The 16,675-nt window shown below is 31.5% G+C and overlaps 3 protein-coding genes across 4 annotated transcripts; 2 read left to right on the top strand and 1 right to left on the bottom strand.

Moving 5' to 3' along the window:
• The first annotated feature begins 166 nt into the window (after positions 1 to 166).
• LOC126859288 (uncharacterized) lies at positions 167 to 2,635 on the top strand. Its single transcript, XM_050610414.1, has 5 exons — positions 167 to 597; positions 993 to 1,209; positions 1,567 to 1,731; positions 2,182 to 2,309; positions 2,479 to 2,635. The coding sequence occupies exons 1-5, from the start codon at positions 419 to 421 to the stop codon at positions 2,537 to 2,539; spliced, it is 750 nt and encodes a 249-aa protein (XP_050466371.1). The 5' UTR covers positions 167 to 418; the 3' UTR covers positions 2,540 to 2,635.
• Positions 2,636 to 2,914: 279 nt separating this feature from the next.
• Positions 2,915 to 4,235, top strand: LOC126859282 (spermatogenesis-associated protein 17-like). Of its 2 annotated transcripts, XM_050610404.1 has the most exons (4): positions 2,915 to 3,051; positions 3,137 to 3,426; positions 3,481 to 3,562; positions 3,664 to 4,235. In XM_050610404.1, the coding sequence occupies exons 1-4, from the start codon at positions 2,932 to 2,934 to the stop codon at positions 3,934 to 3,936; spliced, it is 765 nt and encodes a 254-aa protein (XP_050466361.1). In that variant the 5' UTR covers positions 2,915 to 2,931; the 3' UTR covers positions 3,937 to 4,235. The 2 variants fall into 2 exon arrangements, with proteins under 2 accessions (XP_050466361.1, XP_050466360.1); XM_050610403.1 differs by having other exon boundaries at positions 3,137 to 3,562.
• A 1,932-nt stretch (positions 4,236 to 6,167) lies between these two features.
• Positions 6,168 to 13,606, bottom strand: LOC126859215 (vitellogenin-1-like). The gene is made up of 7 exons (XM_050610242.1): positions 13,447 to 13,606; positions 12,396 to 13,138; positions 11,301 to 12,197; positions 10,102 to 11,146; positions 8,109 to 10,025; positions 6,984 to 7,432; positions 6,168 to 6,885 (listed from the first exon to the last, which is right to left on the bottom strand). Exons 1-7 carry the CDS (start codon positions 13,475 to 13,477, stop codon positions 6,316 to 6,318), a joined length of 5,652 nt encoding a protein of 1,883 aa, XP_050466199.1. The 5' UTR covers positions 13,478 to 13,606; the 3' UTR covers positions 6,168 to 6,315.
• Positions 13,607 to 16,675: the final 3,069 nt, after the last annotated feature.

Genomic DNA, 16,675 nt, shown 5'->3' with positions numbered 1-16,675 from the left:
ACTTAAAATTATTCAAAATAAAAAATTGCATTTACAATCTTTTTCGAAATAAGAGTTATTTTTTTATCTGACCTCTGATTTCAAGCGAGAGACATGTTTTTGATATTGGGTTGTCTAATCAGGTAAACAGATAAACTGCTCGCGAGAATAATCGAGAATTTGGTAAATGCTGACAGTCAACGGAAGCATGCAGGGAGTTTGTCTCTTAAAGCAACATTTCATATCATGCAGTATACGATATGGTACGAGCGTGTTGTTATCAACTTTATCAAAACCTCTTTCATTACTCATTGGGCTATGTACAAGCCGAGACCTGACATAAACAGCTGGCAGCGTACTCGCCGACTTTCCTGTCTGTGAATGTACAATAGTGTCAGTCCGTCTGTCATCCGGCCGCGACGAGTGTTTCTTCTGCATTATGACTGAAATGAACGGGATCGTGCATTACGCTCTGATAGCCCTCTGGGAGAAATCCGGCTGCAGGATCGTCGCGGATTATCCCGCGGATCGGGACTCGCTCTATCGTGCTCTCACCCTCAGTACCGTCGACGGTCTCAAGACGGTCGAAGACGATAAAATCAGCGTCGATCGGGGCAAGTAAGATTCTCTTTATTTGCACTAGCTTGTGTATTCGACCATGCACGGAACATGCTTCATGCGTCGTGACTTCCACAAGGACAGATCATATTATTGCGTCGCAATAATAAGATTGATAATTATAATAAACCTAGCTTTAGATTTTGCATATTTGCAAAGTTTTTTGTTTTTTCATTAGAGAGAAGCATTAAAAGTACTGTGAAATATATTCTACGAACGTCAGAAGTTTTTCTTGTTATGGCATATTTGCGCTAAACAAGTATTGTATAATAATTTTATGAATTATATAATAGGTCATAATAGGTTAATTATGCAAGAGATAAGATTGCTTTACTTTTATATTGTTATTTATAAACTATAACGAGCATAAGCTATAACGTCGAATTTTTCTGTAGATATACTGTACATGTGTTGATTGGAGAACTTCATTACGCTTGTCTGACATCGAAATCAAATTGTCAATCCTCAGCAATACAACTGGAATCTTGCTCTCAAATATTTCTGCAGAGGCTACGGAGCGTTTATAGAGAATTACCAATATTGGCGGATTTATCGAGAGATCTGACTAATCTCGCGGTGGCTGATCTCTCGAAACCTTTAAAAAAGATAATTGTAAGTGTAATAAAATAATTTTATAGTTTAAGGTGAGAAGGAATATAAAAGTCAATATTGTTTTTCAATATCTCGTAAAATTCTGATATAAATATAATTGTATATATAACAATTTTTAATTTACCTGTAGGAAATTTTTTTAATAATACAACTACTTTTTATGAGAAAGCTTTATTTGCTTTTGATTTTTAAGCCATATTTGATCATCACATCTGGTCAACATCTGGCTGCATCTGTCGCGCAAAAAATATAATAATAGTTTATAAATTTCACTAAAAAAATTTTATAATAAAATAAAAACAAATAAAATATTAAAAAAATATATTAATATGAAAAATAGAATCGACATTATTTCAGGAGGAATATAATCGTCAAGATGTCGATTCTAAAAATCTGATCTCAAAGTTAGAGGAAGAATTGGTCGAGGTACGTCATTTACTGATGGATGGAGTTCAAAAGTTGATCGATAGGGGCGAGAGACTGGATGAACTCGTTCGAAAGACGCAGAGCCTCGAAATTTCGGTATAAATAAACCTTTGTTTATTTTTATTATATTTTTATTATTATTAATTATATTGCTCATAATAAATGAAATATCAATCAAGTCCAGTAAATTGTGACAAGATTGCGGCACAATCTTATTAATACCAATGTCTTTATATTAAAAATGGCTGATTCGCGCCAATAATTTATAAGATTTCTGAATCAAATTGAATTCATTTAATATGATCCTCCACGCGTTTACAGCTTTTATAATGAGAATGCCATCACATTAAATAACTGTGACTAACAATAAGCAATGTAGTTTCTACACGCGGCTTCATTTACAAATGATTATACAATGGTATGAAGAAATTAATTATAGTAATCGTGAGTGCTGATTAAAAAGCCACAAATCACTGACCTCGAGACGATTATGACAATCACCATTCGGTGCGATACATAACATTTATGAATACTCTTCTCTTACAGTCCCGGGACTTTCACGTAGTATCAAGGATTCCGCAAAAGAAAAAAAAGAACGTTTTCCTAGCAGTCGGAGGAGCAATCTTGATGTTCATATCGACTTCGCTCTTAATTCTGATATACATAGGAATATTGTGATTATTTTTTATATGAAAAAAAAATTTTAATATAGACATATCACATACACAAAATATATCTTATATAAAGTTTTTCAAAATATATGATTATAATATTTATTTTAAAAAATGTAATAATTTTAAATATGTCTTTTGAGACCCTATATTAACTTTATTTTCTCAATAGAATTACTGGCCAGATAAATAGAATTATTTCTGTCTATTTGAGAATAATGTCAATATTATGAACGGATTGTTTCTTTTGATTTACTTTCATTCTACATTGTATATTCTCTGTAGTATCTATCTATTTGTAAGTATGAATGACAATGTGTAAGAGAGAGAGAGAGAGAGAGAGAGAGAGAGAGAGAATGATTTCCTACAATAGTTTTTAAAAATAAGCGTACATAATAATATATATATTTTATAATAATACGCATTCTCTCTCTCTCTCTCTCTCTCTCTCTCTTTTACACATATATATAATATATAAGTATCCATATTTTATACGTATATATTGTATACAACGCTTTAATTAAACTATATTCACATTGATTGTAAATGTTCTAAAAAAATAATGGTCTTTATTTATTTATCATTATCAAATAGCGATTCTCAAATAATTAGATAACTTATAAGTATGGCATCGCTATTAAAATTCGTAATTAATCCTGTTGAGTTGCAAGACATGATTAAAATTAAACATGATTTAGCCGAATCGTCGAGACGATTGCATTTTATCGCGGCTCGTAAAATTCAGGTTAGTCATAATAATCTGGCATAACAATTAGCGACTTTATATCAGGCGCTAATAAATATATAATATTAAAATTTTCAAATTTTAGGCTTGGATCCGTGGCATCATCACTCGTAATCATCTCCGTAGGCTTCATGAAAACGCGATAATTATACAACGCCATTGGCGTGGATATCGCGCCAGGATGTTCACTAATCAATATTTGATTCAACATGTTCAGCAGATGTGGCAAGATTATTATACTAGTATGGCGACGAGGATCCAAGCTGTTTGGAGAGGGTACTGGATTAGAAAGACGCAAATAAACTTTGTACAGTTACGACGATGGTTGAAAAACATTTATATGAAGAACGATGAAACTTTAAAGAACATGAAAAAGTATGTTTACGTGTATCCATTGTTTATTCTTGTTAATGCGTTATTTTTTTATAGATTTAGATTGAGAGAACTCGAATATGCGGAACATATGACTGAACAAGAAGCGATATTTGCGATTTTATACATCTTATTTAAAGTAAGATAAAATAATTAAATTTTTTCTCTAGACCTTTGCGATCTGCACATCACAATTTTTTACAAAATTTAATATCCAAATATTACCATGTCTTTTTGAAGCTGCATCATCTGTTGGGGACCAAATGCTGCCCAGGTGTCATTACGAGAATTGATAAAACTCGTTTTACATACATCGAAGAAATGTTGAAGTGTCTCGAATACGATCAATATGTACCCAAAGCAAAAGCTATTTGCAAAAACTGTCAAATCGATCGTAAACCTTCTTTAATTTTTCGTGGCACTTATTTCGAGAGATGTAAAAAAGAGATTCGAGAGTTAGAGAAAAGTTTACAAACCGGGAACGTATCCATTTTTAGAAGTATAGCAAATTAAATTAGCAAATTAAATTATGTGATTATATGTGCCAATCTTTCAAAAATTTTATTCTATCTTAATTTTATAAATAAAATTAAATATATAATGTATCATTTTAAAGATAATAATTATTTTCTTCTTTCCTACATTTTCTTTTTAGATGAGCTTTTCCAAGAAAGAAATGGAAATATCATTGAAAATAAAATCTTAGATTGTCAGCAAAAATACAAAAATTCCTCAAAATGTATGCAAAATTATGCGCAGATGCAACCAAATGAATTGTACAAAGCTATTAATAAAATGGACTGCCAAATGCATCGACTTCGCTTAAACTGTCCAATCCACAATATTATTTTTTAGAAACCTGCATTGAGATGAAAAAACTCACGTATAAAAAAATATATTCAATCATTCACAAGACCAATACTTTCGATTTTAGTATAAATTTATATAGATATAATATATTCTATTTTAAAGTGTCTATAATTTATTTGACTGTGTACAACTTCTAAAAATAAAAACAAGAAATAAAAATAATTTAAAGTTTTATATTATTGTATTTATAATTTTAATTAATAAAAGAATATTATTTGTAAAAAACTAAATGAAAAAATTATAAATAATTATAAATAAGAAACCAAGTTAAGTAATTAAAATTATGTTTCGTTCAATATGTAATTTAAATTATCATTGTATACACATCTATAGAATGATCATCCAATTTCTGCAGGTAAACTTTTTCGTCATTTATTTCTCGGACCGTGATTCTCAATTTTTCCAAAATAGACAATTATTTATCGAGATTATTAGAATAAATGATTATTATCACATACTAACAATTTTTTCAATTTTAAAGAATAAATTTTATCGTCAATAAAAATAATTTAGATTTTGCTGAAACTTTGAGAGTTTACAATAATGTTATATATGTATATATATATATATATATATATATATATATAAAGTTATATAAATAAAATATTTATATCTGCACAGGATTTCCGATCATTATATCTCACAAAACACTGTTCCTTAAATAGATATAATTAGCAACAAGATGACAAAAGTAGAATGATTTCTTAATTGCATTGATAATTTTCATTGCAGATAGTCATTTCCGGAAGACAATATTCTATAACATAAAAGGATTAAATGAATTTAATCATACATTGATATTTTGTTAAACATTAAACATTTTGAAGAACTTTTGATTCGTGTTTATCATTTAACACGATTTTTTACGTAATCTATAATTTTTGTTTCCTTCTTCAATAAAGCTTTTCATCCATTTATATTCATTCTCGAAATTATAATAAACAAAATTCTAAAATTAATTAAAAATTTCTAATTATTTTGCTAAATATTAAAAAGAAAACTAATCTGAATTGTAAATAATATTTAGTCTTGAAATTTATAAAAAGGGAGCTATTTATATATCGGCTCTTATATTATTTTAATCGTAACATTAAATTAAACTTTACAATCTTCTACAGCTGTGTTTTCCCAATGTATTTAATGCATATGCTGTTTAATCGATAAACAGAAAGACGGAGAGCATAAGTTCGTAACAGGTCATTGATAATTCTCTGCAAATAATTAAACGCTATTTTGCAAATAAAGACTATTTGCATACCAATGACTAGATAATTTTATCGTCTATTTTTTTCTTTTTTTTTCTTTTTATTTGCATTTATAGAATGAAAGCGTGTGATTTCATTTCTCTAATTTTATAAATATAAATTGTACTCTATTTTTTTGGAAGAAATTATTGTAAAAGATCTTTTTTCAATAAATTTTTTTTTTAAGAAAATATTATTCATTATATCTATTCATTATATTTATATTTATAATATATATTCATTATATTTATAAGAAAGATTATTACTATACTTTAAAATTGAAGACAAGCGCACAATAATGGCATAAATATTTTTGTTAATATTTGCATCAAAATTTACATGGAATAGAAAATGTAAGAGTATTATATATAAAACTATCTAGATGAAATGATATTCCAACTAGATCATCTTGACTTAAAAAATATATTTGAGAAATTAACTCGTTATCCAAAATTTTCTATTGCAACTTAGAATGAAAAATTTAAAAACGCAAACAAATATATTTACATATTAACAAGATCTACTTTTGTCTTTATCATTAAGTCTTATGAATTTAAATATATCTCGTCTATCCTAATGTGCATATAATTCATTTGATCGAATATTGTATGATAAATAAAAGACCACTGATTTATTACGTTGAAAAAATTCAACTTTATTATTGCTCACATTTCTTTAATTACTAAAAAAACATATTTGCAGTTTCCTAAAAAATAATAGAGAAGACAAAAAGGAGTCGTTTCATTCGATTAAGTATGCTCGATCATTTACTCAATAATTATGCAGCTTGGCAAGCCAAAGGAACTTGGTAAACCTTCTTCATGGAGACAGGTTTATGGGACAAATCCGGATTAGCTCCTTGCTTGATTCTGTTCTTCAATTGTTCTGTAGCTTCGTTGTTCGGTGCGCAATATAATCCATATGTCTTCGACTTTATTTCAGTAGGCCGGCCCTGATCGCATGCTGGTACAGGTCTGACAGTGAAACAGGTCTGTTTATCGTCTTCCTCCATTATTGTGTGATAACTCAATGAAGCTTTATGCGGAAAATCCTGATCAGTTCCATATTTTTTGTCTTTATCATGGTAGCCCCAACTCTTATCGGATACCGAAGATCCACTCTTCTTCCTTACGTCACTACGAGGATAGAATTCCTGTTTACATTGATACTGTCTATTTTTGTTCTTTGCAGTGTATCCTTGTTGGCCGTCCTCTGTCAAAGTATACATGGCAATGAAATCTTCGGGTCTCTGTGCGATACAGTTCTGAGGGCTGGCGAAATCATCATCGGACTGAGAGTCATAAGTGCCGCAAAGACCGTGTACGGTATTGAAATATTTGTCCTCCACCTATGATGAGAAAATTTATGTCAATTTATATTTTTTGTTTATCATAGCTAATCTTTATTATTACCAATTATTCTTTCTTTCTCTTCCATTTTACTCACCTGAATTTGCATACGTTCTCCGTCATATACCGCTTTGATTCCATATTCGACAGATTGTAGCTTAAGCGATTTGTCCGGTAGTTCGTAGATTTGGACATAAACTTCACCGTTCTGATCATGATCTTCACAGATTCCCTTGTCTGGCTTGTCTTGCTTTTTATATAGCTTGACTTGCGATCCATCAATTAAGACTTGCATATCATCATTCATTTTCTGCAATTGAACTTCCTTGTCATTAAAGATGAAACGGACTTGTTTGCTGCCATCCTTTTCTCGCATTAGAATAGCCACGTTCATATGTTTTGGAAGAACCGCCGGGAAAGTGTTCTCTATTTTGGGCTTAATTTGTAAATTAGGGATCATGACCACTTGCCAATCTTCCGTTACTTGTAGAGGATAAAGTTTACCGTCGAAAGTAACAATCTGGTTTTTGTCGATATCACATGTGCCTGCGACAAAAACAATTAAATAATATTATTTGTCGTAATTTTATAAATAACTTATCTATAAGTATAAAAAATATATACTTGTTACACATTGCATAACATATTTTTATCTAATTAATTATAATGTAACCAAATAACAAAATAAATAACGGCTCAATAAATATTTTATTTTATTAATATAATAATGATTGTAAAAGAGTATATACTTGTAGAATAATTGAGAAAATATTAAGAGATCAAATGTATGAATATGATCGTAAAATATAAAACCATCAGTATTTGTGTTTCATACGAGCGTTATCTTTCAAAAACACGTGTTATTAATATATTAAATCAAAACATATATATATATATATATATATATATATATATCCTTTTAATATTCAATTTACATTTTATGCGTGCCTATTATACTGCATTTCTTACATTCTTCGTATTTTTGTGTATTCGACAGTTTACTAAAGATGGACCAAAATATTGTTTGAATATTTTTAACCGATATTTTTATTTGCATTTATTATTGCGTGTTTGGCTCTTATTAGCCAGGTTTAATTTTACATTATTAAGAGCCTATTTCTATATTTATTGTTAATATATTAAACTCTCTCCGGTTTTTAATATTTAATAATATTAATATAAATGCTTCTATTTTTTACAAAAATCTACATCTATTACTCACCATGTCGTTCCTCTTCTTGTAATATAGATTCGATTTGCTTCTGAAGCGATAAGAATGTCGATGATAGTGATGGCAATTCCGAAGACCATTTTGTTGATATTTCTGATGACAATACTTCTAGCAATTCCAATACTACTTGCCATGCCGATTTCATTGACGTTGACAATCTCGATATTAATTCCCGTAGCGATTCCAATGACGATTGCGATATCTCTTGCGATAGCCATTGTGATATAAATTCTCGTAGCCATTCTGGTAATTTTGATTGCGATGACAATTCCGATAATTTTATTGGAATTTCCGATGACAATTGCGATAACGATTGTGTATTAGAAAGACCGAGTAAGGAAATCGTAAATTCCATGTCAGAGCCAGATACAGAGACATCCACCTCGTCACGATCTGGTGACGTTCTTGCTTCCAAATCGATGGTGTCCTTATCATTCTTTTTTCGGTTTGTTGACTTCACTACTCCGGTGAATATGCTACTAAGCAAACGGAAAATTTCATCAACAATATTTTGTTGCTGCTCAGATTCGTCACGTATTGAGAGCTTCATTTGATCTAGCATTTGGGCAAGTTGAATGGCCTTCTGACATGCGAGCAATCCTTTGTTGCCTTGTTTAATCTCATTTTCACATTTCTTGACTGTTGCACTATCTTTTATCATATTTTTCAGTTTGTCACTTTGCATCATAGTTACATGAACATGCATTTTGTCTTTTTCGTTTGCAAGATTCCTTCCTTGTTGTAAAAGAAATTCTAAAGTGCTTTCTGGTTTATGATTTAATGTTCTTGTGAAATCTAGAGGAGTCTTTTGCCAAAATCTCATCGTTCCAGTACCGGCAACTTCATAATCGACATTTCCATCCTTCGCCGATTGGACATTGGAGTAGAGAAGAATACGATATTTCTCATCCACCCTGTTGTGTCCCAGACCAAAGGTGAGAACTAAGCGGTTCTGTTTCTGTAATGTCGGGTATTCGACATCTATGTCCCATATGTGATTGGTAGTAGGTTGAATGCTCTTGCTGAGTTCCGTCAGGAATTGCTTTCTTCTCATTTCGCTATTTGGTTTTCTCTCAGTTACCGTGAATGTTTCCAATGTCTCTGATTCAGGTTGTTGATTTGCGGTATTATCGCTGTTGCTTTGAACGTGCGCAACATTCAAGCGTATTCCAAAGTTAGCCGCATTGCTATCCATTAATACGTCGAGCTTCTTGTAATGGATTTCTTCATCTTCATATGGAACTGTTAACATCCTTATCAAATTGTCATTCTTTCTTTCCGTTATTTCGCTTTCAGTTACGATATGGAATATACCCGCTCCAAACGAAGTGCTGTGATGCGAGACTCCTTCCTGCGGGACTCCTTGATGCGAGACTCCTTCCTGCGGGACTCCTTGATGCGAGACTCCTTGCCACTTGTTAGCGAGCATAACTCTTTCTATATTTCTATCTCCCCGTATTAATGGTTGAAGATTTAGTATGTCGTGGCGCAAGATGAAGGGAACAGTACTTATGTGCATCAATTTCTGAGTTTGCTGATTTGATTGCGGGATCAATTTCATCTCAAAGCTGGTCTGGTCTTCAGTGTGTTGCTGTTTACCCCTAAATTCTAATGGTAGCTGTACACTAAAATCTCTATCCACACCAGCGAGATATTGATGATGCTCGAAAGGTGTTATGAAACCGAATCTCTTCTGAGATCTAGTGGCAAATAATATATTGAATACACTTTTTACGGTTTCAAATTGCTTTTTAATTTCTGCATCTGTATTTCTTGTTTCAATTTGACCCAAAATTGGTTTGTTTGATGTATAGGTAAAAGGCAGACCACTTTCCGTTGGGAAGCTGATTATTTTATCGCGATTAAATAGAAAACTCGTGTTTGATTGATGTTCTTGATTATTCCAATCTGTAATGCAATATCAGTTATAGTTTATATGTTTAAAAATAAAGCTTTTTAAAATAAAATTTACAATAATACTTACGTGTAATAATATTTCGAAGAACGTTCTCATCGAAGGGGTACAATAGCGTTTCGTATGGAGTGGCAGTCAAAAGATATCCTTCAAATTGTTCTACATCATCGGACTTTATGTTCAGCGTATGCGCAATCTTTTCGACGAGTGTTCTTCTCTGATCTTCTCGTTTGTTCCCCAATAAATTTTGAGAATAATACTGGAGAAGCTGTTTAATGGATGACAGTGCATATTCTACATTCCAGGAGGTACTACCTAAGTTACCATTTTTCACATCTACTTTCATATGTGCAAACTTGGGTAAGTAGCTGTTGCCAGCGATTGTTTCAAGAGAATATTTTTGAATAAGATTGTTATGAATCGTGTCTGCGTAATAGCCTACAGAGTTCTTATGGCCCACTCTCGGCAAAACAAAGTACTTAATATTCAATAATTTTCTGACCATGCGAGCTTTGATAGCAATATCTTGTACATTCCACTGCTTCAACTTAGCGAGACTATGTATGGTGGTCGTAACGGCAGAATTTACTTGTTTGCTTTTATCATGATGAGTTTGGCGTGCTATGTGCATCATAATAGGTAGAGATGGATTGGTCTTAATAAGATTGTAGAATGCGGCGACACGTATATCATCAGGCTCATATAAATCAGAATAGAGTTTGAAGACGATGGGCCTAACAAGTTTCGGATGGTCTGTGGCTAATGGAGATAACGAGTTAACCATCATCAAACGTTGAAATTTGGTTAGTCCTTGCGTCCCTTCGAGATATGGCTCGAGAACTGAAATAACCTTCGGATGACCGGTAGAACACAATGCCAATATGTACGTCTGCACACGCGGACTATTATTTTCATGGATGGCTTCTTTTAATTGTTCGGCGAAATATGAAATAAATTCCTCTAGTACATTACTCGGAGGAATCATACGGCCAAAACTTTGTACTGGATAGTGTTTTTTGTCATGTTGTACGTTATGAATCAATTCGGCGAGTGCTAAAGGCGCAGATACGTTCAGGAAATCTTCGTTCGTCACTTCTGGTGTGGAAATCAATTTCTGTGTACAGATCAAATTGCACAAATGTTAAAATTAACACTTCAGATGCAAAAGTTTTATATAATTATTGATGTAATTATTTTTTGCAAATTGAAAATATTGGAGTTTTTGTTCTTATTTTAAACTTTATTTTTGCGTGTAAACATTTACTTACGTGAAACTCTCTGATATATTCCTCCGTAGGTGTGCGAACGGTTTTGGGAATTCTCGAAACGGTCAATGCTGCTTCTAAACCCCTGACTGATCTATTTTTAATCAATTGTTTGATGATCTCAAGAGCAGGTCCTGTTCCGATCTGCGTTATAGTTTTGCGAAGGACATTCTTGACTTTTTTAGTGATATTCTTTAACTTGGATAGTTTGAATGCGACATTTTCGACTTCGGTGAGCTGATCAGTATTCATTGTACGAAGAAGATCTTGCAAGATCGTAAACCTCTCTAACGTGTAACCAGGTTTTTGGACATTGGGATCTTGTATTCCCACGGTTATTTGAACGACCAGATTTGCAGCTTGTTGGACCGCGTCAATTTCTTTAGACGTCTGAATGTTCTTGCCCTTTATGCCGATGAAGAAAGGTAACAATGGATTGTGGGGAGCCTCGTTTAAGCGCGGTGTAGATTGCAAGAAAGTTGCGTCACGAAAATCATCCTCTTCGCTACTGGAGAAACTGCTGCTGCTGCTGCTGCTGTCTCGTTGATCATTTAGCAAGACTGATTTTACTGACTGACGAGCCTCTTCGCTAGAACTTTCGGACGATTGAGAATTTCGACTGACACTCGGATAACGTGGTCGGACTTCTGTGGATTTAGAGAACGGATTGTTGTACATGTATACTAGATTTCCAGTTGATACGAGATGATCCGTTGATAATTCCAGTTTGCTGTCCTTTTTGTTCTTTTCGACTAAAGTTAAATTTACTTTGCTGTCAACAGAGCCTATGACAGAATCTTTTTCGCCAAGTTTGACAAATATGTTGCTCGTCGTCACAGATGATTGGACAGTAAAACGTTTCAGATCGCCTGAGAGGACCATGTGATTTGTAGATACGTGCTGTAATAATCACATAATCGCAAATAAATCTTATTATTTTATTTCTTATTGCTTATAGCATTTTAAAGTATAATTGGCACAAAAAAAGCAATATTCGAAACACATGCCAAAAAACTTTTATAAATGTTATTAAAATATGCGACACACTATCAGCTAAAATATTAGAACAACTTATATATTAATTGATATTTAACTTACCGAAATAGGTTTCTCATTCAGCAAACTAGACGTCTTAAGCGTATTACGCCAAGTAATTGGCCACTCAGGTTGACTGTAATGATAGCCTTGTTGCTGCTTGCATTTTTTGTAATCCTTTGTTTTTCTAATTTCGATAAAGTTCTCGTCGAGATGCGGCAAAGGTACTATCTCTGGCCTGCTGTCAAGAAGCTCTCGGGACAGCGGTGTGATAAAGTAATGAACCTCGCAATTGCCACTAACCGAGTCTTCTATGACTCTATACGAAGCGAATGGTTGTTGCTCGTTGTCAGGTATTTGATCGCTCTTGCTCTTTATTCTATTTTCGCCCTGCGTGTCAACTTGCAGTTGGCCCACTATACTCTTCAGCAAGTTTACTTCCCAAACAGGTACATCCTTTTCAACCTTCATTTCTCGGATCACTCCGTGCTTGAGCATAATCTCGAATGGTTTTTTGGATATCGGAACATCGCGATATTCCTCAACCCGTCGCTGAGAGGGCTCAAAATCTTGTGACAATTGCTCGTCCACGTGAACATATTGCAGCTTGGGAATTGTCGCTTGCAACCTGTTTGGTGTTTGCACGTGAACGTCGAGAACGCCTTTCAACTCAATACCAGAAGTCCATTGGTTTGGGTTGATCATGGTCGTCTTCGTCTCACTCTGTATGAAATATTTATACACATTGTCTGCATCCCAGGCATGTTCATGGTCACTGTCGCTACTGCGACCCACGGCCACGCCAACTATTTTAGCAAAAAAGCATCATGTTATACAGTCAATAATACTCATATATTTTATTGTAAAATAATATTTTATTGAAACAATGTTTCAAAATATTTGATTTGCTCTTGCACATAAATTATTTTCAACAATACGTATGTATATATAAGATATAAATCAAAGATTTTACTTTAGGAAAATAATAATTTTATTTTGTAGGAAAAAGATTTTTCTGTTCTTTTTAGATATTTTTCTTGAGATATTGAAAGTGGCATTATTCACAATTTTTTATAAAAATCGTTAATTATATCCAAAATTAATGTCTACTTACCGATTAGCAATAAGAGGAGATGAGACCACATGGTGTTTTGTGGCTAGTATCCAATGCGAAATGAAAGGTTCCTCTCATTGATTGAATTTATATCCAGGAGTATGCTAACTCAGCTTGACCCTCCGATGGCCACAGATTCCGTGTCCCCACGAACTTGAAACTACATCATTCATAAACGCGTGACAAATTTTTTTTGACCTCACGCGCGATAGATTGTGACAACCGTAACATAGTTAAGAAAGTCAAGATGCGGTCATGACATCGGACTTCCGGACAGAACTTTGACTTGTTTATAGATATTATTTATTTGCTAGTCGATTAAAATATTTTTATATCCAATAATGATTAGCTTGTTTTTTAGTTATTAAAACTTATAGAGATATGCGTTTGAATAATAATTGGAAAGTTATCCAAAAATCTCCGCTATAACATATAATAATGTGAAATATTAACTCTTGTGTAAAGTATATATCGTGTATATTTATATATATATATATATATATATATATATATATATATATATTTTATATTTTTTATTAAAAATTAAAAAATTAATATTCTAAATTTAATATAAAAATTTATTAATTAATATTTTATATTTAATATAAAAATTTAATAGACTATGTTTACGCGCACGTGTATCTTTCTAGTTTTTATCTAATTCTAATCGTAACTTTAGATAGATATAGCAATTTTTCATAATTGCGTTATACCTAATTTAGTCGAATAAACAGAAAAGCAATTTATAGATTTGCAACACGTCACTGATAATTTTCTGTAAGTAGTGAATTTTCATTAGTATGTGTAGATCATTCATATAATGATCGCAGACGCTCTTATGTCATCAGATGTTATTTTATTTTATTTCTTTTTATTTTGCATTTTTTCTTACATTAAAACATCAGTGAAATACGCTATTAATGTAAAACTATCGTATATTCAACAGAAAACAAAAGTTAAAAATATCCAACTTTGATCCAGGTCGTGAGATATCGGTGTTAACAAATATTTTCTAATGATGATTACGTGATCAAAAATCTATATGTGAATAATATTTCCGTTAATGCATTTTTGTAGCTATGTTTTTTTTTAAACTGCGATAAACTTTTGCACGTGCAAGAGAAACATATACAGGTTTTCTTCTTCATATTTTATGCGCTTTTAATCTCTAAGCACATACGATGTATGATGGATGTCTCGATTGTGTATTTATAAAAAAACATGTCTTTTTATTTTTGATTATTCAACAAAGCCAATCAAAATTGAAAAAAAAATTAAAATAAATTCTTTTTTATAGAAAATATTACGTAATATAGGAGAAAATAGTAAATATATATCCGGTGCGTTCGAGAAGTTCCCAAATTTTTTATAGACGTACTACTGTCTCAATCAATACTGGAATTAAGTACTACGAACATTTTGGAATCTCCTATAATTTTTTTGTTATGTTAAGTGCAGTAGTTTTTGAGTAGTGCATTGAAAGAGTGTTTGTTCTTTTTGATTTCAATGGAGCAACGGGCCACGATTAAATTTTATTTTAAAAGTGAAAAAACCGTTCTAACAAGATATTATGAATCAATTTTTGAAGCAAATTTAATTTAGGCTCGTGTTTTACTAATCGGGTGAATGATTTCTTCTCTATGACAACGCATCTTCATCAATTGTCTTCCCTCAATTTTTAACTCCAAAAAAATGTGATCATCGGCCGTACTCAGATTTGACACTTGCCAATTCTTTTTTTGTTCTTCAAGATAAAATTGACGATAAAAGAGACTCGCTACGAAGATGTGATTCAACGCGTTGTGACGGAGCATTTAAATTTCTAAACAAATTTTTTTGGCTAAAAATTAGGAGACGACAATTGACGAATGCACGAGTGCGTTGTCATGAAGAAGAAATGATTCGTCTGATTAGTCAAACTCGGGTCTAACATCTAATTTGCTTCAAAAGTCGAGTCATAACATCTCGATAAAATAGCTTTTCTATTTTTAAAACAAAATTTAATCGCGTCCGTTGCTCTATTAATCTAAAATCATTCTTTTGGCAATGCCAAAAGAAATCTTTCAATATGCACTACTCAAAAATTACTGTATTTAACGCAATGAAAAAATTATAGGAGACTCAGAAAGGCTGCTATCAAAGATTCGTATTATATATTATTATTATATCATAATTCTAGTATTGATTGAGAGATAGCATCATTAATATGTCTTAAAAAAAATAGATCTTGGAACTTTTTGAGCGCAACGGATATGAAATATTAAAATGTAACTATTATAATACAAGATGTAAAATATTTCTCAAATGTGTTTAATCAAATTTTATATATAGTGTTTTGGGACTCATAAGACAAATTTCAGAAAGTGGTAGGTCTCACCAAGAGAATCGTCTTTAATTTTAATTTTGCTTTTTTTCAATTTTATTTAAAGAATATATACTCTTTAATATTGTTTAGACATTACATGCAATGTTAACGCACGAGCGGTTGTCTATCTCACAGGCGATTCGAATAGAGACGCATAGCTTCTTATGGACACATTGATTTTCTTGTTGAAACTTATCACTCTAAAATTTATGTCAAAAGTCGTAAACATATTCTATGAATTATATATATATATATATATATATATATATATATATATATATATATATATATATATATACTGATAAAGACATTTCTTTATGCAAAGATAGATCCGCGAATGTCTTTCTCATGTATAAACATTTGAAAGTTGTGTCAATAAAAAGATTTCTACATATGCAAGTAGAATAAAAGGTAAAATATTTTTTAACAAATCATAGATGATATATCACTACGGCAAAATATTATTAAAAGCAATGAACAATCATATTTTCACGTTTATCAATCATGTTTCTCTCTTTCCTGGCATTATTCATTATTAAATAACAATAAGAACAACACTAATTCTCGTGTCTCTCAAACTATAACATGCTTTTAATTTTTTTTTTTACTAAAAACTGGTCTTAATTCTAATCTTTTAATTTTTCTATGTTTATTAATTTTAACAAATAATTTTTAATAGTTTAGTGTATAGTAAAATTTTAATAAAAATCTATATGAATTTAAAAAATATTAAATATTAACTTGATAAGAATAAATTTGTTATTTTTATACAATTTTTTTATCAGTACAATTAGTAGAATTAATGTAAAGTATAATCAAATTTTTTATAAAGACATCGTGTACATTTATTATATTAATGACAAA

This window comes from Cataglyphis hispanica, chromosome 3 (assembly GCF_021464435.1).
Source record: "Cataglyphis hispanica isolate Lineage 1 chromosome 3, ULB_Chis1_1.0, whole genome shotgun sequence".
Classification (NCBI taxonomy): domain Eukaryota; kingdom Metazoa; phylum Arthropoda; class Insecta; order Hymenoptera; family Formicidae; genus Cataglyphis; species Cataglyphis hispanica.
Note: the sequence above shows the minus strand (reverse complement) of the source record. Positions and strands in the feature narration are given on the sequence as shown.

Bases quoted from the DNA above. Each gene is read 5' to 3' on its own strand.
- LOC126859215 (XM_050610242.1), bottom strand. From the start codon at position 13,477: ATGTGGTCTCATCTCCTCTTATTGCTAATCG. The intron at 11,147-11,300 runs GTAAGTAAATGT...ATCTGTACACAG, and splicing joins AATATATCAGAGAGTTTCAC to AAATTGATTTCCACACCAGA. The intron at 10,026-10,101 runs GTAAGTATTATT...ATTGCATTACAG, and splicing joins TCTTCGAAATATTATTACAC to ATTGGAATAATCAAGAACAT.
- LOC126859288 (XM_050610414.1), top strand. From the start codon at position 419: ATGACTGAAATGAACGGGATCGTGCATTACGCTCTGATAGCCCTCTGG. The intron at 1,210-1,566 runs GTAAGTGTAATA...ACATTATTTCAG, and splicing joins AACCTTTAAAAAAGATAATT to GAGGAATATAATCGTCAAGA. The intron at 2,310-2,478 runs GTGATTATTTTT...TTTTCTCAATAG, and splicing joins CTGATATACATAGGAATATT to AATTACTGGCCAGATAAATA.
- LOC126859282 (XM_050610403.1), top strand. From the start codon at position 2,932: ATGGCATCGCTATTAAAATTCGTAATTAATCCTGTTGAGTTGCAAGAC. The intron at 3,052-3,136 runs GTTAGTCATAAT...TTCAAATTTTAG, and splicing joins TCGCGGCTCGTAAAATTCAG to GCTTGGATCCGTGGCATCAT. The intron at 3,563-3,663 runs GTAAGATAAAAT...GTCTTTTTGAAG, and splicing joins TTTTATACATCTTATTTAAA to CTGCATCATCTGTTGGGGAC.